The sequence below is a fragment of the Phalaenopsis equestris genome, unplaced genomic scaffold (assembly GCF_001263595.1).
Source record: "Phalaenopsis equestris unplaced genomic scaffold, ASM126359v1 Scaffold211074, whole genome shotgun sequence".
Lineage (NCBI taxonomy): Eukaryota > Viridiplantae > Streptophyta > Magnoliopsida > Asparagales > Orchidaceae > Phalaenopsis > Phalaenopsis equestris.
In genome coordinates, this window is record NW_018230108.1 from 99,207 (window position 1) to 124,740 (window position 25,534).

A 25,534-nucleotide genomic window follows, 5' to 3' on the forward strand; every position below is an offset into this window, starting at 1 on the left:
CAGAAGTACTGATGCATCAGTACTCCTGAGATAATATTTTTTCCTTTTTCTTTATTGATGCATCAGTACTACTGATGCATCAGTACTCCAATGGGGAGGTGTCACTTTTCTTTTTGGTTTTTTTTTATTATGCTCATGCAATTACAAATTAAAGAATTTAGTGTTCCTTTATTTTATTTTATGCATTGAGCAAATGGCACAAATAAATTTGGTATTAGAGATTAAGTTTTTAAAAAACTACTATATAAATATTAAAATAACTTTTTCCCAGCAAAAGTAACTATATGAACATAAATTGACATAAATCATTGTTGTCATAAATTAATAAGAAAACAAAAAAAAAAAAAAGTAGCTAAGAAATGAATGTTGTAGCTAAGAAATGAATGTTAAAAGTAGCTAAGAAATGAATGTTAAAATTTATTCATGTATATGTCGGTCAATCTTCATAATTTATATTCAATTTTGTTTAATTGAATATGCAACTGAATATTTATTTGTAGATTATTTACTCATGTTTATAGAATGTTAATTTCTATATTAAATCATATACTTTTCAGTTTAAACGCATACTTGCTTGGTCATACAGATGTTGATTGAATGATATAATGATCAGCTTTTCTTACCATTTTAAACAACAATACGAAAACAAACTAAATGAACAAATCCAAGTTTCTGCCACTATTACTGACACAAATAACATAATAATTCTAGGCAAAACTCTAATTCTGATGCTTAATGCACACCATCACCATCAAGTGCAGGCAAACACCTCTCAATAATGTCAGCTGCTTGTTTCAGCTCCTCTTCAGATATAATCAATGGTGGAACTAACCTCACCACATTCCCTTTCCCAGCCGTCAGCACCAGAAGTCCCAGCAACCTACACGCGTCGACTAACGGCGAAGCAGGCACGTCTAACTCAATGCCAACAATGAGCCCAACACCGCGCACTTCCTTGACATGAGACTTTGCTCCCAGCTTTTGAATGAGTAGTTCTTTGAAGAAAGTGCCCTTGTTGGCAACAGCTGACAAGAAGCTGGGCTCCTTTATCTTCTTCAGAACTGTGAGTGCTGCATGGCACACGAGGGGACTGCCGGCAAAAGTGCTACCGTGGTCACCATAGTTTATTGCAGCAGCAACTTTTTCAGTTGTGAGTGCAATGCCGATCGGGAGGCCTCCGGCAAGAGGCTTGGCGAGGGTCATTATGTCAGGAACAACACCGTAGCGTTCGTGTGCCCAGAGATGGCCTGTTCGCCCAAGTCCACATTGAACCTGAATAATCACAACAGAACTTTGATTTGGTCGGCTGTCATCATGCAATTGAATGGAAGATACACAGTATGAGAGAATAATAAGTATCAGAGATTATTTCCAAGTTCTTTGGGGGTCTGTTAAAACGTGTAAAATTTGCAAGAGATGATGGATTATCAAATTGCACCACTCGAGCTGAAATATTTTGTTTTTATTTTTTCTTTTTATTTTTTTGAAAAGATGTATGGTTGGTATAATTTTTATATATTTTTATCTTTTGTTTTAAAAAACAAATCAGCTTGTAATTAAAAGCACTGAAAACGTCTAAAAGATACTTTGAATATTTTTTAAAACATCTAACTTAATCAAAACATATTTTAATTTAAATCAAAACTTAAACAAATTAAAATTAAAACAAAAAATAAGAGTGATCCCAAACGCATGTTCTATATTTTTTCCTTATTCTAGCCAAACAAAATTTAAATAGGTGGATTATGGGGATCAAAGACAGATGATCGAAGGAACATGTCAGTTCATACCAAGGATAACCAAGAGAAATAAAAAACCTTCATCTTATCCCCAAGTGCAAGTTCTGGTAGAAGAGTTTGGATCAAAGTGAATCAAAGTTGGGTCTGAAGCACTAGCAATTAAATCATTCTCAACTCCAAAGCTTATGCTATGGATGAGAATCAACCATTGCTGCCTACACGCCAACATATTTTTTTAACCTTTCAATATGGAATTATATTTGTCATTTCACTAATTAAAAAGAAAATACAATTAACATAAAAAATAGGTTTAGCAAAACTTATCCGGTAAATGTTAAAAAGTATTCAGGAAAAAAATTGTTACCATGTTTTTAGCCTGTTCTAATCTAATGAATCATTCTTTTATTATGATAGCTGCGAGTTTAAAATCAGTATTTGCCCTCTTTTGAGTCAGATATCAATCTATTCATAAAACAATATAAAATAAATCTGATATCTAGAGTAGTTTGACTTATTATCAGCTTATTGATTTTAAGAATTATAATAATATAATGTAGCAAAAAAATGCCAAAAAAAACCTAAAGCTACAACTTCTGGGCAGTTATTTCCCAAAACTAAGTTCTATGACATCAACTCCTTTGCCTAATTCCATTGTATTACAAATGAAATACATAGCAAGCTTTTTCTCTGCATCAACCATTCTTAAAACAACGTCTATAGTACAAGACATACTTAACCATAACCTATCCCTGAAAATAATTTAAATAACTTTCCTAACTTTTTGGCCTTTATGTTTCTTAGACTATGTACAAATTAACCATTGTGTAAAGATGAGCGTAGCCTCTAAAAATTATCTTTCTTGCAGGATGCTTTATAGAATCAAGGGTGTTATAGCAGATCTAATTGTTGCCAACCGTGAAAGTTCTTTCTCAGGAAACATTTTCATTAAAGTCAAAACAAAAGTATAATTGTAGATAAACTTTCTAATCTTTTGGCTTTGGTTAAGACATTCCTATGCTAAAACAAATCAAAGTTTTTTCTATAATTATGCCTAAGAAATATTTCACATGTCGAGTTCAATACGTATGATTCCTCTTCTCCATGAATTTATTTATTGTCACCCTATAAGCACTAGTATTTTCAAAAATAATTTGGACCACTAAATGCTCTTCAAGATCCTTTACGAGTCTATCTAAATCCTTCAGCTAATGTTATGCTTTAACAGACTTCAGAAAAAAGTATCATAGAGATTGCTAATTAAAATGTTGATCAAGCTCATATTTTTAATATTCGATCAATCATCAGCATATTATACTAACTTCAACCTATGCCCAAATTCTTTTGATCACCTCAATGATGTTCTCAATGCTATTTAATTCATCCTTTAAAATCCAAGCCCTGAGCTCATACATGATAAGAGGTTTAAAGCCCTCAACCAAAATATCACATGGGACTGATCATGTTTATATAAGATAGGGACATTATCACATTAAATACTATCCTTTACATATAAGAATCTTCTAATATCCATACAAACACACCTGTGAGTCTCTTGTATTCTAAGACGACATCCAATGGCCCCTACTTTCATGCCATCATATTTTTTATTCTCCACATTCATGGTGTACTGATTTATAAGTCCTTTTGCCATGCTTCGACAGAATGTTTTCATGCAAGCATGAATCTCTTTTTTCACCTCCTCAAACACCTTGGCGCATAATGCAATATTCTTGTAATAAATCAGAAATATGTTATTTCATTCTGGTTATAACACCTATAACAATTTAATAACAGCAGTTGCACTTCAAATAGATGTACATATTATTACTCTTTTCAAGTTGCAATACACAGTATGTTTTCATGCAAGGACTTTTCTATTTTCCATTAAACTTTTCTCATTGCCTCTAGCAACTAAAAAAAAAGTCCTAAAATAAAAAAACTTAATTAAAAGAAAGTTATAAAATACAAAAGTTTTAAACAAAAATAAAAAAATCTAAAACAAACGAAGAAAAACTTTTAAGTTGAAAAAAGAAAAGAATAATGAGATATAGTGGAGGAAAAAGAGTTATTGGGGAAGAAGGTTTGGCAAAGAGATTGCAGTGGCAGCAGCGGTGCAACAACAAGAATGCTTTGATCCAGAAACGATGGTGTTAGCATGCATACAAGACCAAAGTAGTTGGTGTCGAAGAGAGGAACAAAGCAAATGCCTTAGATGGAGTTTTTATTGGATAAAATGATAAAATAGAGTTTTAAGAATATGTATTATTCATAATTTTTTTTAGAATACCTCACCTTGTTAGGACTTATAATAAAAAATAATTTATTCCTGTGAGAAATTATGATGAAAATTTTTTTTCTTGAATTGGGAGTTATTTCATTTCCTATTTTATATTTATTTCATCGGATTACGAGTTAGATCCTTTCCTATTTTATAGAGATATTAGGAGTTATAGCTTTCATTTCATATTATTTCATTTTTATTGTTTTTCCTATTGTAGGATTCATGTAAGAGTTATTTATGCCCATTTTTTACATCAATGAAATAACTCAATTTATTCTGCATTATTTTGAATTTCAACATGATATCAGAGCCAAACTTCATACCCTAGCCATCGGTCCTCCTTCCAGAGCCAGCCATACTCCCTTACTGCCATCGTCCTCACATGAAGGGAGGGACTCCTCTCCATCCAGAACCTCGCCGCCCGAAGAGATCCCTGTAGATACTTATGAGCATCGCCTCCTTACTCGCTCGTGGCCACGAACTGCGTACAACGGGTTTGAGAGCTATTCTATTTCTCCACCTTTCATCTCTGAACTAAGTTTTTCAAAGCTTTCCAAAGCTTCTTCCAAGTTCGAGCAGCCTTCATCTTCATTGGCTGAAGTTTGAATCACGCTGCTCTACTATAGCTTGATTCGGTTGCATTTGTGAAACGGTTGTTAGGGGCTGAAGTAAAGCGATCCGATTCAACAATAGCAAGAGAAATAAAAAAGTTTAATTGATAATTTCGGCTTCAAAGGAGCAAGAGCAGACAATGTGTTCGAGGTGCCATCGTCTTCAACAGTTTGAGGCACCATAGCATCTTCGAAAATTTGACTTTGACATACGGTTCGAAGCGAAGCAGAAATAGATGTTGGTGTTTGAGAGTTTGAGGAACCCAATCCTCGACTTCGGTTCGATTTCGATATAGAGTTCGAACCGAAGCAACACAGACATTGATGTTCGAGGGTTTATGAAGCGCCCAACCATCGTCTTCAACGGTTTGACCTAGAGTTTGAAGGAGCAGGTTTTTCCTTCGACCTCTGCATCGAATTCAAAGGAGCAGCTTTTTTGAAGTGTGCGGTCTATAATCTATTGAAGTAGGTTAGTGCTTTCAAAGATTAGTAATTGTGTGAGATGGAACGAGGAAAACTTGCATGAGAATAAATCAAATAAATCGATGAGGCACAAGAGCCCGAGTATCCATACCACCCCATGATTGATGAAGATGGTTCTTCATCACCGAGATGTGCTTTGATGGATCTATAGACGTTGAGGATGTTGCAAATGCTTTGCCTCATGTGGCTTCATCGAATAATACAATTTCTAGGAATGAAGGATGGACTTTATCTGAAAAATAAGTGATGCTATATCAAGTTGTTTCGTGCAGCAGACCCTCCTCCGGAATCTTTCCTGCAGCAAACCCTCCCGCCAGAGAAATCTCGGAAAGGGGGAGCAATTTTTATCAGTTGTCTTCCCTCCAAACTGATAAAAATTGCATCACTTAAATGAGAGAGGATGACCCCTTTTTCCCTGTCATCCTTCCCGCTGTTTTTTTGTTGCGCTGTTCCCTACAGCATATAGACGTTGAGGATGTTGCAAATGCTTTGCCTCATGTGGCTTCATCGAATAATACAATTTCTAGGAATGAAGGATGGACTTTATCTGAAAAATAAGTGATGCTATATCAAGTTGTTTCGTGCAGCAGACCCTCCTCCGGAATCTTTCCTGCAGCAAACCCTCCCGCCAGAGAAATCTCGGAAAGGGGGAGCAATTTTTATCAGTTGTCTTCCCTCCAAACTGATAAAAATTGCATCACTTAAATGAGAGAGGATGACCCCTTTTTCCCTGTCATCCTTCCCGCTGTTTTTTTGTTGCGTTGTTCCCTAACTGCACAGCAGTACTGCACAGCAGTTTGGCTTCCTGGTTTTCAACAGTCCGGCTTTCTTGGTTTCTAGCAAATTTATAGCAGTCCGGCTTCCCTAACTTTCTGCAGGTTCTTACTACTGGAGGTGCAGTTGTTCCGCCACCTTTTTTGCAAGTCATTCGCGCTATTATTTGGCACATTTTCCCTGCAATAGTCCAATTTTCTAGTTTCCAGCAATCTGGTTTTCCTAATTCCCTAAGTTACTTGCTTGGTGTCGCCACTCTGGCTTCCATTTGCGATAGTGAGGACATTGGGAGGATATATGACCAGGCATGAGGAGCGTCCAGTGATGGCCTCAGACCAACTTTCTATACAGTCAATGCAGTGGTTTATTTAGTGCATGTGTTTTTGTGGTTGCTTGGTGGAAGCCCGTTCAATTCATTATCATCCTGCTCAATGTATTTTATTGTATACCTCCTCCAGAACTTTTTCCTGCAGCAGGCTTTCCTCTTGAAGCATTTCCTGTAGCAGACCCTCCTCTGGAACTTTTCTTGTATCAGGCCCTCCTCCGAAGCATTTCCTGCAGCAAACCCTCCTCCAAAACTTTTCTTGTATCAGACTCTACTCCGGAGCTTTTCCTACAGCAAGCCCTCCTCTAGAGTCTTTTTTTGTATTAGACCATCCTCCATAATTTTTTTCCTATATCAGGCCCTTCGACGAAACTATTCTGCTGCAGATCTTCCTCCGGAGCATTCCCTATTGCAGGTCCTCCTCCATAGTTTTTTCCTTTATCAGCCCTCCTCCGAAGCTTTCGGCCATCCACCTAAATTCTTTTTGCAGTTCGTCCTCCTCTGGAGCCTTTTCCTGTAATGATGCCTACTTCCTAAGTTTTTTTTTTTCTGCAGGCCATAACATGTAGCTTATCCTGTTGGTTGTTTATTTCCCTGCAAACTCTCCGCAGCATTACTTGTAAAGCCTTCCGTCTAGCTATAGACACTGCAAGAACTGCAGTCAAAGATAACCACAGTCAACTTGAAGTCAGTTTTTCTTGTTAGATGTCTAATTCCCTGCAAAATCTCCAGCAGCATTAACTATAGGAGCCCTCCACCTACCTACAGACACTGCAGGAACTGTAGTCAAAGACAATCGTAGTACGGAACGAAGACTTCAAGTTCTACCTCTGAGGATTTTCCTCGCCCATTGTTTAGTGTTTTCAAATCCAAGTTGAACATGATTTTCAACCATATTTCAACTTGAGGGGGAGTGTTAGAAATTATACTAGGAAATCATTTATTCCTGTGAGAAATTATAAGGAATAATTATTTCCTTGAATTAAGAGTTATTTTCATTCTTATTTTATATTATTTCATTGGATTAGAAGTTGATCCTTTCCTATTTTATGGAGATATTAGGAGATATATCTTTCCTTTCATATTATTTTCTTTTTATTTTATTTTCTATTATAGGATTCATATAAGGGTTATTTATACCCTTTTTACAGCAATAAAATAACTCACTTTATTCCGCATTATTCTAAATTTCAACACAACCCTAAAATATGAGTCATACATCTCTTTGTTATTGCATAGAGCCCGCCTAGAAAAGCATCTTAGACATGGTGAGGCAAATGCCTCCTCAAGAGCATCATGAAGATTACAAATCATGGCAAATTTTATGAAAATACGATGAGACCAACCTCAATACATGCCTTGAATTGTTCAATTTTAAAAAGTGCATTGATTGATGTCATGTATATGGTTGTTTGTAGCTTTAAATTTTGGCACAAGATGGTTCCATCTAGAATTGCAAAAATCATGCCAACTAACAACTGTTGGCAATGAATACCCTATTAATATGCATACATAGGCATCTTTCTTCCAACTCAAGCTCAACTTCCTGAAGCCAGTAGCAAAGCCGCCAATGCTTGTTGAACCTTGATTAACGTGTGAGGCAAATACTATGGGTAATACTCGCCCAGCTCAATCGGCAAGTTCATAAGCCAACCAAAGTGCTCAGGTCTGCAGACTTGTTTCAAAGGTCTGTTAATCACGACTTAAATTTGCTATGCTTGGGCGTAGGCTAAAATCAAGTCGTTGAGATAACAAGGCAATGGGTAGCGTCCTGAAAATCGAATAGTTTAACTCAACCTAGCTAATATTCTGCTTGTGCAGTGCGCAAGCTATTATTTGCCTCCTTCCTCACAAATAAAAACAAAATTAACTGTTGCTTTTCCCACTTCGAGGTAAAACACTAATAGGTCCCCAAAATTTGAACTACTCAAGATATGGGTGCAACACCGAGGCAGGTTAAAATTCTGGCAATTTTAAAGTTGACCAAAAATTTAATTTGATAAAATTAAACTGCCGAAATTAGACCGAAGCAATTTTATAAAATTCTACATGCCGAATCGATCAATTTGATATATAACACCTTATGTGAATTACAAATGCATGTGAAGATATAAAAGTTTGAAGATATAAACTTAATAATATTTAATTAAGCATTTGAATTATTCCTTAAACTCGGATTACTGTTTCCACCGACCTATTCATGAGATTCTCAACCATGGGATGCAATCAATGCACAGGAAGCTTCATGAATTCTTGATTTCTCCTGCGGCTTGGTTCTTGCAGCATAGGTGGGATTGAGAAGAATCGACGACCTAGAGGGAGCCGCAACCTCCAATTCGGGGATATTCCACGCATTCCTTTCCTTCCCTATGTTTTTGTTTCAATGATAAGAATTAAGCATTCAACAAGTTCCCTGTTACTCTAGCGTTGCGGGAATAACCACAAGACTGTCGAACCGAGAGCTACACTCTTTAGACGTCCATTTCACGAGTTGTGGGGAATGGTTAAAAGGAAATGAAGAAGAGGAAAGAGAAAAGAGGAAAGAGAAAGAGGAAGTATCAGAGAAGGGTTGGCTAAGCCGAGAAGTTATTTTGAAGTAAGAATTTGTAAATGAGTTATGATGGGGATTAAATCACAATATAAGTCAAGAAAATCATAATATTCTACGAGGTTTACAATTTTCTGGTTGTATATATTAGGCGGCGAGCTCAGAACGAGATTGAGGAAACTCGTCCTAGGACTGCTTCGTCAATCCAGGTGAATAATGATTACAAGAACGTCACAAGTGTTGGGCCAGATGGGTTATTACATGAATGCTTGTAAGTACGGATGATACGAAATGGTGTGATTCCCAACTTTTAGTATTTATACGGGAGATGAAATGGTTTCAGACGGAGAAGGAAAGTAGGGAACCGTTGATATCAGGGGGTTATTGATAACTGCTATGTTAGAAGATGTCCAACCTTTATTAATAGTTGATGAAGCTTTTGAGAGTTAGGGTATCATGCATGCAGGAGGAATCGGTGAGTAACCCATATGAAGAGTTAGGGTATCATGCATGTAAGAGGAATCGGTGAGTAACCCATATGACTTAGGGTATCATGCATGCATGCATAACTATTTTATGATAAATTGCATTTAAATCATAAGTTGTGTCAATATAAATAAATATGTTTCAAGAAAAATCATAAAGTACCAAGGGTTAGTCTCCTAGGTCAATTATAGAGCAAAAAGTACAAGTTGATAATGTCTTGAACATAAATGATAATCAGGACAAGACGACGACAACTACAATTCTTTATCCCACTAGTGGGGTCGGCATAATCAGAACAGGACAAATGAAGAAATTAGAGCCACTGAGTTAAAAGGCATTGTTCAACTGAAATCGCAAGTAGTTAACAAAATGACGGTTAATTGAAAGATCTTCTACCAGCACAAGGCCCATAAATGAAGATAATATAGAAGGAAAGCTGATTGATATTTAAAAACCTTTCAGACAATCAAGCCACCTATATTTAAATGTGCTAGTGATCATACAGTTGTTGAAGATTGACTATTAAAGATCAGAAAGATTCTGGATGATATGATTTGTCCAGAGCATAGGAGAGTAATGCTAGTCACTTTAATGCTAGAAGACGAGGCAGAGAGGTTGTGGCACACATAGTATAGAGAGAAATTTCAACTGACACCTCTTCCACAAATTCAATAGGATAATTTTGTCAAAGTTTTCAAGGATTGATTTATTCCACCTTCAGCCAGATTGGTGCTACAAGATAAATTCTTCAATCTGACTCAATGAACAAAAACAGTATGTAGTATGAAGCACAATCCGCTTCTCTTTCCAGATATACACCCCACTATTTTAGTATCTAAGAAGAAAAATGTAACCCATTTTTGCATGGCCTCCGAGATCAGTTAGCATTAACTAGCTCATTTTGAAGTGAATGATTTCTCGGTGTTAGCTGAAAGAGTCCGAAAAATAGAAAATGAGCTGAACTTCTCCAATCAACAATGATAATCCCACGAAAACAAATGAAAAGATTTTGGTAAGGGATAAGAACCCCTAGCAAGAAATTTAAATCAAAAGGTAAACAAAAGCAGCGACAATCAAAAAGGTTAGTTTTTGAGAAAAGTGGAAACTTTTGGAAGGCAGCCAGTCAAGTAAAACTTATAACTGGGAAAGCATTCAACTTAAACATAAGGAAAAACTTCAGTGCGCAAAAATGACCAACCAATAAAGGCCAGAATTTTTGAAATTACCCCTTAAGAGGCTAAATAATCTAAAAAAAGTGATTGCAGGCAGGGTTTTGTTTTTAATTCAATCCGGCAATATTTTTTCAATTCAAGTACATTGTATTTTTTCTTTTCTGAAGAGTTGATTGTTAGTTTATCTATTGATATTATGCACTTAATTTTTGTCTTATGTGTTATTATGCCTTCGGGAAGTTGTTTTTATTTAAACAAAAAATATTTTGTGCATGTTAGTATTTCTGATAAAAAGTTGCAATCAAAATTAATTATAATACCAATTCAGACTTTCGATGTCATATTAGGTATAAACTGTTCGGTAAAAAAATTTGCAATGATTCAATGCTGGAAAAGGCGAGTGAAAATTAATTGTCTGGCGAAAAGTCGTTTTAAATATTATGTGATCGAAATGTATAATCTTCCCCGATCAGTGAAATTTAAAAAATATTTGCAAAGGACGAGCAGGTATTTGTAGCCAAAATACAAGTGTTGAATAAATATGTGCAGGAATTGAAAAATATCCCAGTTGTTGCAGAATTTCTTCACGTTTTCCCTAAGAAATTATCATGACTATCACCAAAGCGAGAAGTTGAGTTTGGTATTGATGCGCAACCAAGGACATCAGCAATTTTCAAATCTTCTTATGGGATGGATCCAAAAGAATTGGAGGAATTGAAATGTCAATTACAGAAATTGATAAGTAAAAATATTATAAGACCAAGTAATTCATCTTAGTGTTCTAGTATTAATTTTCAATCAAAAAAACAGATCAATGCAGCTATGTATTGAGTATAGAGAGCTGAATGAGGTGACAATCAAGAATAAATATGCACTTCCAATGATCGATGATTTATTTTATCAATTATAGGGCCCTACAGTATTTCCCAAATTAATATGAGATCAGGATATCATCAGATCAGAGTCAAGGAGGCAGATGTAACTAAGACAATTTCTAGGACAATATATGGTCATTATGAATTCATTATTATGCCTTTTGGATTAATGAATGCTCCTGCTATGTTCATGAACTTAATGAATCAGATATTCAAGCCTTATGAAGATCAGTTTGTCATTATTTTTTTTTATTATAATTTGATCTACTCAATAACTGATGATAATCATGCTGAGCATCTGAGGATAGCATTGGAGTTGATGAGACAGAACCAATTACTTACAAAGTTTTAAAAAATGCGAGTTTTAGTTGCAAAGCATTGAATTTATTTGGACATATTATCAGCAAACAAAGAATCTCAGTGGGTCCTCAAAAAATTAAAGCAATCTTAGAGTGGCCTAAAACAAAGAATGTTACAAAAGTCCGCCTATTTCTTGGCTCGGTCAGATATTAGAGGAGGTTTGTTAAAGACTTTTCACAGATGGTTATATCATTGTCCAAGCTGATGAGTAAAGATGCTAAGTTTGACTAGACTAAAGAATATGAGCATAATTTTCAAGAGCTGAAGAAATATTTGACTGCTCCACCAATATAAGTTATTCCATCATAAATAGAGGAATTCTAATGATGCATCATTGCTACTAGGGATGTGTTTTAATACAAAACAAAAAACGCATCCATACAGTAGAAGCCACAGGAGAGGAATATTCTGACACATGATTTGGAGCTAAATGATGTAGTATTTGCTACTAAGATTTGGAGGCATTATTTATGTTATGTGAAATGCGAAATATTTACTGATATTCAGAATCTAAAATACATTTTCACACAAAGAACTAAACTTGATATAGAAGAGATGACTAGTGTTTATCAAGGACTACGATCTGGATATACAGTATTGTCCTGGAATTTAATTATTGATGCTTTGAGTCATATATCTCCACGTAGTGCAAATTGGGTCATTACTCAAAAACTAGAATTGAGTAAGGAAATTGACGCCTTGCAATTGGAAATTAGAAGGCCAAGAGATAATGGGTATTTACATCAATTGACTATGCAACAAACTTTAATTGATAGAATTAAGGCAACCCAGAAAGTGAGTAGTAAATATCTGAAACTCCAAGAGCAACTTCAATCAAGAAAGAGATCGAATATGGTTGTTAATGAAGATGGTGTTATCAGAAATAAGCTGCAGTAGGGAGTGTCTACTGATTCTTATTTGACATAGGAAATCTTGTATGAAGCTCATCATTTAGGCTTACAATTCATCCCTGCAGTACCAAAATGTACAAGTTGAAAAGTAGGCAATTGTATGTTAAATACATTATCAGATTGCATGACATTCCAAAAATTATTATTTCTGGCAGGGATGGAAGATTCATGTCCAGCTTGTAGAAAGAAATTCAAAAAGTTTGGGTATGCATCAACATTTCAGCACAGCTTTTCATCCACACACTGATGGACAATTAGAAAGAACAATTCAAATATTAGAAAATTTGGTAAGGCTTTGTGTTCTCGACTTCAAAGGCAGTTGGGAAGCTCACATCCCAATGATTAAATTTACCTACAATAATAACTATCAAACAAGTATCAAAGTGGCTCTTTATGAAGCATATAACACGAAATACAGAACTCTCCTAAGTTGAGTTGAAGTGGATGAACGTCAAATGTTAAGTCTTGAATTAATTGATGAAGTGACAGAGAAAATCAGATTAAATATAAAAAATTAAAATTCATTTAGGATCGATAGTAAAAATAATATGACCCAAGAAACAAAGTTGTAGAATTATAGGTTGGGGATGTTATATTCTTAAAAGTCAGGACAATAAAGGTACAACAGATTTGATCAGGGAAGCAAGTTGAGTCTTAGATATATCAATCCTTTTGAGATCCAGAAAAGGATTGATCCAATTTCTTACATCTCGTTTTATCTGCTGATATGTCAGTATTCATTATATGTTTAACCATTCGATGCTGAGAAAATGGATTTCATACTAATAATAATAAACAAATAACACTTATCTGAAGCTTTTCTCAAAGCAAATCCCTTGTAGCCTCCCTTAAAAAATGTAGGAAGAAGAAATCTCTCATTTCTAATGCAATTAAGAGAATTTCACACGAACACATTGACGTACAAAAAGATTTAACATATATTGAAGAGCCTGAGAAAATTTAGAAACAAATGTTAAGAAGCTGGAGAACAGACAAATTACCAAGTTAAGATAAGATGAAAGTACATGCTTGAAAAAGAAGCTACATGAAACAAAGAACAATAAATGGGGCAAACATATCCCTCCGTTCAAGTAGATTCAAAAATTTTAATGATGAAAACTTTTAAGAAGAGGAGAGTTGTAACGCCCATCTTTGTCAATGCAGGCGAAAATTTTGGCAATTTTAAAGTATAAACCAAATTTAGCATCCTTTGAAAGTTGAACGAAGCAATTTTATAAAATTCAATACGTTGAATCAATCAAATTGATATATAACACCCTGAATAAATTACAAATGCAAGAAAAGATATAAAAGTATAAAATTATAAACTTAATTAAGTTTAATTAAGCATTTGATTTATTCCTTACTATTTCTACTAACCTATTCATGCAATTCTCAACCGTGGGATGCAATCAAATGCTTGAGATTCATTGTGTGTGGGGATAAATAATGCATTGGAAGCTTTGTGAATTCCCCACTCCTCTCGAATTTATCTATCTGCAAGACCTGTAGCTCTGTTCCTATAGCACATGCAGGATAGAGCAGAACCGACAACCTTTATGGAGTCGCAACCTCCAATTCAGGGTTCAAAAGAGAAATGAAAAATAGGAAACCCTCTTTCATGATATTCCAAACATTCAATTCATTCCCTACATTTCTGTTTTGATATTTGCAATGAATTAAGGCATTTCACGTGTTCCCTATTATTGTAGCTTTGCAGGAACAGCCATAGGACTGTCGTATCAAGAGCAACGCTCTCCAGTAGATCCATTTCATAAATTGCAAGGAAGGATTAAAAGGAAATGAAGAATAGGAATGAGGAATAGGCAATACAGGAGAAAGCTTGGTTATGCCAAGAAGTCCATTTGAGGTAAGAATTCGTAAAAGAGTTATGTTAGGGTTAAATCAAAATATACGTCAAGAATTTCATGAAATCCTAAGAGGTTTACGATTTTCAGATTGTTTATACTAGGCAACGAGCATAGGGACTAAGAAAACTCTTCGTAGGACTGCTCCATCAATTCAAGTTAAATAATCATGTGTTAAATTAAGAATAATAATTTTCTATAAGATTTTCTAGATGAATTCCATGATATATGATTGCATTTAGAACTTCTACATATTGTCGAATACCTGTGAATATTATATGTATGCCACATTGAACTAACACTAATGATGATTATGATTTTCCCACAATATATAAAGATGAGCATGTTATAATATGTTTGCTTGCAGGTATTCATATCATGTTGATTATGCATATGATTATGAATTGCATATGATTGTTTATTATAAGAATTATAATTACAGAAATATCATAAGTTTTGTGTCAAGTAGGCTATTACATGAAAGTTTGTAAGTACGAATGATATGGAATGATGAGATTGTTGGCTTCTGGTATTCAAACGGAGACGAAATCCATGAACCGTTGGTATCAGACGGGGGAGGAAAGTAAGGAATCGTTGATATCAGAAGGAGCTATTAATAACTGTTATGTTAGAAGAGGTCTGACATTTATTAGTGGTTAATGAAGACTTCAAGTAGGGTGACGACCGAATGACGTGAAACAACATGAAAATAGTTAAAGTGTATACAACAAATGGCATTCTTATGATTACAATTACTGACTATGAAATCCTTCTAAATATGTCTATGATTGCATGTAAATGTGAATTGATGAAATATATATTTTACATAGATGTCATGATTTGCTATACTATGTCTTTTTCATTAAATGTTGTACCTGATAAAAACATATTGTGAAATGTTCTATTGACGTGCATATGAGCCATGATTTTCATGCACGCTGTTTTTTTCTCGTCAACAAAATTTTTTATTTAACCTTTGATTATTTTGTTCAGCTTATTGTGGCTCACTCTATATTAACTTTTAGGAAAGATTAAAGAGTACCGGGGCGAGTAGCCAGGTGTGACGTATACAACTTTTACATTATATAATTCTGAGAGCTTGTATAGACACTTGGGCATATACTTCTATTATGTTGAATTTTTTACGAATCCAAGAATATGAATGTGAATCAATTATGAAATGAAATGTATTATTATTGTTTGAGGCAATTTAGTTAGACTAATTCATCGTCCATTGGGTCCTGATTTTTCAAGTCAGAACGAGTGCTCGTGAGAATTTAATCTGACTGAATCGTCCATTATTGTTGCACCGCGGTTGATCTTAATAAGGGGTCAATGGAGGTGTGACAGTGGGTGAAGTCATGTGATATTTAAATTTCTAAAATGACTACTTGTATTTGACATTATATTTTGCTATTTTAAACTTTTTTGGGGCTTTAAGATGGTATACATATTTCTATTAATTAAGAGATTAAATAGTTAGGCTCATCGTCTAATTATTCTATTGGCAAATCACTTTGATTATTTGGGGATACATTGTTTCCTCAACCAAAATAGCATAATCAGTTTAAAAGTTTCCTTCATTAGTTACGAAGCTAGCCTATTCTCCATTGTTCAAATGCTTTTGAATTTGATGATTGCAAGACAATATATCAAGGAAGGTAAACATGAGATACTTCACTATCAAGTTAACAAGAGTGTGGATGTATAACAAAAACTAATTCTCATTAGGGCATGTGTCGTTGAAGTTAGTGAAGCATGCATACATATTCTTCACTTGTTGCTGCTCTTGACCATCATAAAGATTAAGATCTGATCTTTAAGTATTTGACCTCCTAAATGAATTTAAGGAGTTTTTTGACCTATTATGATGAATTTGCGTCAATCTGGCTCCTTTTTCCTTTTTTTACTTTATAGGCATAACATTTGGTCAAACATTCAATTGGTAGCTTGATGAAAGCAAGAGTATCCTCGGTACAGCAGACGAGTCCTATGGCAAAAACATCAATATTATCTCACAATAAAATAATTAGCTTTGATGATTACATGTCAAGCAAAATTAAATGTTTAGATCTCATTGGAACCTTCAATGTCAATTGAAGTTTTAAAAACCTAGTGCCTCAATAATCTCTTGCTTACGCTTGCCTTGTCTAGCTTGAGCGTTTTAATTCTCAAGCTTCATTTATGGTTAGATGAGCTTTCCAAATAAGTAAAAAGGTTGCTCAGGTGGCAAATCCAAACTTTATATAACTATGAGGCTCATCATAGATACAACTTGGTTTTGCCAGGCCAAGATATGTGGTGGCAGAGCTATTCAAGTTATCTAAAACAAACTATCTATTTTTGCATATCTTACCTAATTAGGTGTTGTGTCACTCTATTCTACACATCATGCTCTGGAAATTTAATAGCCTTGATCACCCAAGATGTTCCACCATGTGTACGGTTCATATCACTCCTCCAACAGTCAAATTCCTTCCCAAACCAACAGCTTAAACTTATGGGAGAACTAACTATCACTACTTCTATAATAATATTTTTTTCAACTATCCGCTGTAAGACCGAGCTAATACTCTCCTGTTCCTTATTTAGGTATAGCCATAACTAATTCAGAAGTAGATAATAACAGCTTTAGTTGTGATTAATAGTGGTAACCCCAGTAAAGTAAAACAGTTGGCATGATGACAGAACTAGAAATCTTTTTTACTATACGAGAACTAGTAAATTATGAATATTTAAGGCAACTAAATGATGATTATTAGTGCGATTGCAAATGATGCATTCTACTGGAGTTTATAATATGATAGGTTCTATGTCATTCGCTTCCAAAATAGAATAGGAGGCTGTTTGTAAAACAAACAATAATGCTAAAGCAGTGTAGTTATGGTCAAAGCATTACAGTAAAATCACAATAATAGGTAACGTTCATATTTTCAGAAAATTTTTTCGTCCTTCGATTCCAGTTAAAAATTTTTTTAGACATTTTCATGAGAAATCGTTGATTATCTGAAAGAGAAGAGGAAGATATAGTTAAATACTTCAAGAAGCACAAAGTAGAGAGATTCAGAAACCAGGATGAATTGCACAACTCCCAGTATAGTTTCGTAGGAAACAGCTGTAACCCTATCAAACATTTCAATTATATATCTTCAAAATGCAAAGCTTCAAAATCAGTAGCTTAACTTTCCCCCCAAAAAATTTATTAATAAAAGGATTCAATTTAATTGTTTGCCACTCCTCAATTATAGTACGCTTTTGAGATTAAAGCCTAAATTTTTTTTATAAATAGACAACTCATTTAACTTTAAGCTTATTAACGCTCTTATGACAATAATTAATTTTATATAGATGCTAAAGTTGGTGATGTAGATTCTGAAATTAAAATCTTTTTTAAAAATATTTTAATATTTCTTGAAACTATTATCAAAAACTCATTGAGTGAACACAAACAAGTTTTTCGGATGATTGAATTCTGATATTTTCTAATTTAAACAGCAAAATTTTTCATTAACAAAACAATGGACTAAATTCCAATTGCCGCTTTCAGCTTCGACCGTTGGAATGTGTTATTATTGGGAAATTTATATGCATACCACTCAATTCCTATGTATTTACATATCTAACACCTAAACATTAAATTTTACATACACCACCTTATCTTTGCTTAAAAAAAGTTGTATATCACTTTTTGAAAATTAAAACAATAATATCTCAAAAATTAAAATATGATATAAAAATTTTGGGTGGAATAAATGTAAAAAAAGTAAAATTTATATGTTAGATGCTTATATACATAAGAAATTGGTGGAATGGATGTAAGTGCCGCTATATTTAACAAAAAATCTTATTTTTATATACTCCAAATATATATTTGTATTATGCGTTTTTTTATTTTTCTTATATTTGAGAAAATCAAAATAGAAATAAGAAAATGAGATAAAATTATAATTAGTTTGGAGATGCAAATTTATTTATTAATTATTTTTCATATATTTATTTATTAGGTTTTTTAATAAATATTTTGCATTTAGTTTGAGTTTTTCATGATATTATATTTAATGTAAAAATTTATATTAAAAAGTAATATTATTTTTTTAATTTATAAAATAATATAAAATATATTGAAATGTTTGTAATAATATTTAATTTATCAATGATAATGAAATATAAGCATTGATTTTAAATTATGTAATATTTTTTAACTATTTCATTTTTATAATAAGTTTGCTCCCCTGAAAAAAGAGGTTAGTTCCGCTCCTGTTCCGCTACGTCTCCCATATCCATGCCAAGCAACCCCAAAAATTATTTAAGTAAACTAGAAAAAAAATAAATTTTTTTTTTCATACAAGCCTTTAGATAAAGTGCAGAACTCCATAAGGAAAGAGGTACCCATATCATAATGTCCCAAATATCAAAAACTAAAGGCATGAAAATGAATATTAATACGAAACACTGTGAAATAACAGAATAAAGCATATGGGAGAAAATAAAACTACGAGAAATTCTAGCAAATGCATTTGTGCATCAACATTAATCTCAATAAGCAAAGAAGAAAACATTTGTGGTTCAAAGTAGTTTGTGTCTACCTCATCAAAAATCAGGAGAGCTCCAGCATCATCACAAGCAGAACGCAATGTCTGCAGAAATTCCTTAGCTGCACTATGTATTCCACCTTCACCCTGGATAGGCTCCACAAAAACTGCAGCTGTTTTACCAGGCACTATTGCTTTCTTAGCGCCATCAATGTCTCCATACTTTACAAATTGGACTCCAGGCATGAGAGGCTCAAATGGTTGCCTATAATTCTCTTTACTGGTCAGAGCAAGTGCACCCATTGTCCGCCCATGAAAACTATTACTGAAAGAAACGAACTCTGTGGCATGTGTGCTACTATCATGTGAGAATCTCTGAAATTTCCTAGCAAACTTTATAGCTGCTTCATTTGCTTCTGTTCCAGAATTTGTAAAGAAAACACGATCGGCAAAGGAGCACTCTATTAAGTGTTCTGCAAGTAAGACCTGCCCCACAGAACATATAGACTTCAATATCCTGCCTCTAGGAGGAGAATAAGCTCATAACAAAAAGAGCTTTGCATTATTTTCATGTACATTTCGAGGTTGTTTGGTTGCATGTAGTGAAAGATGAAAAAATTATTCTTTTTTTTCCTTTTTCTTGGGGGAGGGGGAGGGGAATATTAAAGTCCATAATGCCTATTACAAAGATTTTGGAGATCTCACCCAATTGGGTGAATTTTAAATACAAAGAAATTTTATAACTCACATCCCCACCTCCAGTAGTTGGCCATCGTTACCGTAGCTCACCGTACACAACCAACACCCCACAAATTGCGTGATGATTTGTGGCCCATCGCACAGAAGGACGAGTTGTTTCTTCATGTTGCTCCTACTAGTCTAACATATAACTAAAGGCATAGATCAAATAAAAGGAATCATGACACAACTAAGTTACTCGTTTAAAATTGCTACCCCCGCTCCCCTAATCATTGCTTTCATAAATGACATTGAATCTACTTATCGAATCTTGGTCTCCTTTACCCGTAGATAACCCCTAAACAGTCTACATCAATTGCCTCGCCACTTTCATAACTTATATATAACCCCTAAGAAAACCTAACTCAAATGGATGTTTTTAAAAGACATCTTAAACAAGCATTCTAATTATTTTGCATATCTATGTATTTTAAAAACATCCAACCAAGCAAATCCTTAGCAAATACAAAACATGCATTCCAATATTAAAAGAAAGACATTTTTCCAATATACAAAAAGTACAAAATGACATCTAAAGTTAGGCTAACAAAGTATTTCACTATTCACATTAAATTTGGGCATCTTAGCAATGCTCTCAGGTCATGAATTTTTCATACATTACCCTTCGCAAAAACTAGCACATTAAATGAATGAACAAAAACCTCTACACTTAATCGAATTGGCACTTGGACCAAATATAGTGTAGTGTATGAGCTTCTGCAAGGTATGTTTTTTTTTTAAATACAACGATGTCTATTCCCACCAAAAGACACTTGTTTTGGTAGTTCCTACATCCTGAGTAGAGTTCCAAAGTTCGACTCATTGCAAAAAAGATGGTCTACTTTATCTCTAAAATAGGACCTCCATAAAAAGCAAAAAATAAATTATTCCTTGGTTGTTATGTAGTGGCAAGCCAACAATTCTTTAAAAGAAAAAAAATTATATACTTGGCAAACTAAAAAAAACAAAGAGAAACAAAATAGAGCAACATCCATTCATCCATATGTACAACCATGATATAAGATCATATTGAAGATGAGTCGATTAATCTTGAGTTGACCCAAACAAATTGTTGATATGCTTAAATCAGTCTCTATTTGAGCTAGAATCACAATCTTTTTGTCTACATGCCATAAACTACCATACTCAAATAAATTACCAACCATATAAACATATATATACTTGCATTAAACACATGATTTTGAATCCATACAAATAATAATAAAATATTACACATTTATGCATAAGTTCAAATTTAGGCAGGCTTGCTCATATTAAAGTCTATAATGCCTATTACAAAGAATTTGGAGATCTCACCCAATTGGGTGAATTTTAAATACAAAGAAATTTTATAACTCATATCCCCACCTCCAGTAGTTGGCCATCGTTACCGTAGCTCACCGTACACAACCAACACCCCACAAATTGCGTGATGATTTGTGGCCCATCGCACAACTTTGATGAACTAACCTAGGCATTATTTCATCCTATTAAATGTTTTACATAGTAGACCAATAAGAAGGACGAGTTGTTTCTTCATGTCGCTCCTACTAGTCTAACATATAACTAAAGGCATAGATCAAATAAAAGGAATCATGACACGACTAAGTTACTCGTTTAAAATTGCTACCCCCAAAATAGAGCAACATCCATTCATCCATATGTACAACCATGATATAAGATCATATTGAAGATGAGTCGATTAATCTTGAGTTGACCCAAACAAATTGTTGATATGCTTAAATCAGTCTCTATTTGAGCTAGAATCACAATCTTTTTGTCTACATGCCATAAACTACCATACTCAAATAAATTACCAACCATATAAACATATATATACTTGCATTAAACGCATGATTTTGAATCCATACAAATAATAAAAAAATATTACACATTTATGCATAAGTTCAAATTTAGGCAGGCTTGCTCATATTAAAGTCTATAATGCCTATTACAAAGAATTTGGAGATCTCACCCAATTGGGTGAATTTTAAATACAAAGAAATTTTATAACTCATATCCCCACCTCCAGTAGTTGGCCATCGTTACCGCAGCTCACCGCACACAACCAACACCCCACAATTTGTGCGATGATTTGTGGCCCATCGCACACCTTTGATGAACTAACCTAGGCATTATTTCATCCTATTAAATGTTTTACATAGTAGACCAATAAGAAGGACGAGTTGTTTCTTCATGTCGCTCCTACTAGTCTAACATATAACTAAAGGCATAGATCAAATAAAAGGAATCATGACACGACTAAGTTACTCGTTTAAAATTGCTACCCCCGCTCCCCTAATCATTGCTTTCATAAATGACATTGAATCTACTTATCGAATCTTGGTCTCCTTTACCCGTAGATAACCCCTAAACAGTCTACATCAATTGCCTCGCCACTTTCATAACTTACATATAACCCCTAAAAAACCTAACTCAGATGGATGTTTTTAAAAGACATCTTAAACAAGCATTCTAATTATTTTGCATATCTATGTATTTTAAAAACATCCAACCAAGCAAACCCTTAGCAAATACAAAACATGCATTCCAATATTAAAAGAAAGACATTTTTCCAATATACAAAAAGTACAAAATGACATCTAAAGTTAGGCAAACAAAGTATTTCACTATTCACATTAAATTTGGGCATCTTAGCAATGCTCTCAGGTCATGAATTTGTCATACATTACCCTTCGCAAAAACTAGCACATTAAATGAATGAACAAAAACCTCTACGCTTAATTGCATTGGCACTTGGATCAAGTATAGTGTAGTGTATGAGCTTCTGCAAGGTATGCTTTTTTTTTTTAATAGAACGATGTCTATTCCCACCAAAAGACACTTGTTTTGGTAGTTCCTACATCCTGAGTAGAGTTCCAAAGTTCGACTCATTGCAAAAAAGATGGTCTACTTTATCTCTAAAATGGGACCTCCATAAAAAGCAAAAAATAAATTATTCCTTGGTTGTTATGTAGTGGCAAGCCAACAATTCTTTAAAAGAAAAAAAATTATATACTTGGCAAACTAAAAAAAACAAAGAGAAACAAAATAGAGCAACATCCATTCATCCATATGTACAACCATGATATAAGATCATATTGAAGATGAGTCGATTAATCTTGAGTTGACCCAAACAAATTGTTGATATGCTTAAATCAGTCTCTATTTGAGCTAGAATCACAATCTTTTTGTCTACATGCCATAAACTACCATACTCAAATAAATTACCAACCATATAAACATATATATACTTGCATTAAACGCATGATTTTGAATCCATACAAATAATAATAAAATATTACACATTTATGCATAAGTACAAATTTAGGCAGGCTTGCTCATTCACTTTGACCTGAACATGATACAGGTCAAAAGTATTCTCAATCCTTCTTCGATGTAAGTGCCAATTTGAAACATAATTTTAGTACAACGTGAAACTTTTAAGACTATTTAACTACAAGATTCCTACTATTTTTGCGTAAAAAGAAAAAAAAAATGTAGTAACATTTTCTTTCAATCTCTTCAACTCATGTAATACAATAGCTTGTTTTGTTTATCTCGAAGTACGAGAACAATGGAAATTATACTAACTAGCTAAATATTGCTTGATTGCTTGATCTGAACCTTTAAGCTGGCCTATTAATTTTTTACAAAACAATGAGAATTCCTAAATATTCTAGAATAGTATCAGCTCATTGGCAGATCCATATACTACCCATTCAATGCTAAACGAACCAAAATGGTAATGCTCAATCCAGAAAAAAGAAAATTCTTGGCAACAAGAAAACACTAGATTAATACACTGTTTGGTTAGGACCTGAAGAACAGAAAATGAAAAACAAATGAAAATGGAAATGGTAAAAGAATTGATTTGAAATTAGTTTTCACCTTCCTGTACGGTTGAGAGGAATTGAGGGAATTGAAATTAGTTTTCTCAATAGGGAAGAAAGAATGGCCAATATGTTGAAGAATGAATACAACCTAATGTTATTCAAAATTTAGATTTAATTAAGCTTTCGACTAGCTAGTTTTAAGAAGACAATCACAAAGACAAATATGCAGATCATCTAATTTATAGCATATGCAATCAATTTCTTTAGAACTCCACCCAAACCAAACTCTCAACATGTAATCATGAAGGGAAAATACCTCCTTTTGACCAAATTCCTTGAAACTAAACACAGCCTTAACTATCATATGTCAACACGTTTCAATCCATGCATTATATAACCTCAAACAGAATATCCAAGGTATGTTAACTATGGCCAAGGACCAAGGAAAGCAAAACATTGAAGCATCAAAATAGAACTTCTCGGAAAAGAATCAATCAAATCGAGGCCTAGCAACAAAAAGTAGCTTGCAGAGACAAAATGTGGAAAAAACTAAAGAAAAAAAAAAAGGAAAGAAAAGGTCCTTTCTTTTGTACTTATAAATCGTGCCAATTTCAAAATCAAAACAAACGAGGAAAACACTCACCTGGGGTTCTGAATAGTACATATTACTGACATGTGCAAGACTGTTAGCCTGTTCCACTAACGCGTTCACCCAGTCACCATCACCATGACCAAGCGAGTTCACGGCAATCCCCGCTGCCATATCCAAATATTCCATACCATCAACGTCATACACTTTGCAGCCTTTGCCCCTGACAAGAACGACCGGAGCCCTAGCGTAAGTCCCTATCAAAACCCTCTTTTCTCGGTCAATTAGATCTTTGCTCTCCGCAGATAGCGTCCGGTTCAACGAAGAGATGGAGGAAGGGGACTTCTCTTCGGAAACCAGACAGGAGGAAATGTGAGGAATTTGACGTGGGTTGAACGGCGGCGTCTTGTGAATGTTCAATCGGAAAAGATGACGGAGATCATTCGCCGGAGCAGTGGAGGCGGCGAGGAAAGATTGGAGAGAGTACATGTCTTGGCTTTAGGTTGATGTTCTGTTCAATGAGGGCTCCTTTCAGGGCGCGGTTCGACTCCGTTGCGGCAGTGAGAAAGCGGAAACCCGCCGTCTGGACGAAGTATTAGAGGCTCGTTTGAGAAAACTTCACTTCTCGAAAGTCCGTTTAAACATAGCGGCATGTTACGTGTTGCACTGGAACACTCGAGGCAGGTCTCCTGGTGGCAAGTTTTGGAGATTATTGTAGGGTTATTAGTGTGTTATTATAAGATTATGCAAGAGGTTACAAAGGGGTTGAGATAATTGGGCGCTTATTAGGGTGTTATTATAGGATTATTGCAGAGTGTAATTACGAAGGTTGTTGAGAGTGTAATAGCGGAGGTTATTGAGAGATTATTAAGAGTTTATTATGGCGTTGTTAGAATTAATGCTTTAATAACTCCTCAATAACTTATAATTACTCTCCTAATAAATTTTGCGGTTCCACTTCAATAATCTTCGCGAGTGGTTGGTTCAATATAGCACACACGACGACATATTACCGGAGTCCGCTAGTTTATAAAAATTTCTCCATGGCGCAAGTCAAAAACTGTGAAAAATAAGGTTGTGGCGGACATAATCACAAAAAAAAATTAATCCAACAAACATAATAAAGGGCATTTTGTTAACTATTTTTGCAATGCAACTGAAGGCCGACGCCTTTTAAACATTAAAACAATATGATAAATTAATTATGAATTTGGATATGACAAATCATATTCAAAGTAAAATTAAGTTGCAATCAAATACTGTCTAAGGGTCCCTTTCAAGAAGCTCCTTCAAAAGTGATGTTCCAGAACGTGACTCCTTTGCTCCGTTCCTGAAATGGGAAAAACTTCGTGTTTTTGCTCTTTCTCGTCCAAATACATTTACAAAACCATATATATATATATATA

General features: G+C 34.3%; 1 protein-coding gene across 1 annotated transcript; it reads right to left on the minus strand.

Moving 5' to 3' along the window:
- Positions 1-553: 553 nt before the first annotated feature.
- On the minus strand, positions 554-24,829 carry LOC110036810 (acetylornithine aminotransferase, mitochondrial). Its single transcript, XM_020741341.1, has 3 exons — positions 24,183-24,829; positions 19,020-19,451; positions 554-1,272 (listed from the first exon to the last, which is right to left on the minus strand). Exons 1-3 carry the CDS (start codon positions 24,615-24,617, stop codon positions 733-735), a joined length of 1,407 nt encoding a protein of 468 aa, XP_020597000.1. The 5' UTR covers positions 24,618-24,829; the 3' UTR covers positions 554-732.
- Positions 24,830-25,534: the final 705 nt, after the last annotated feature.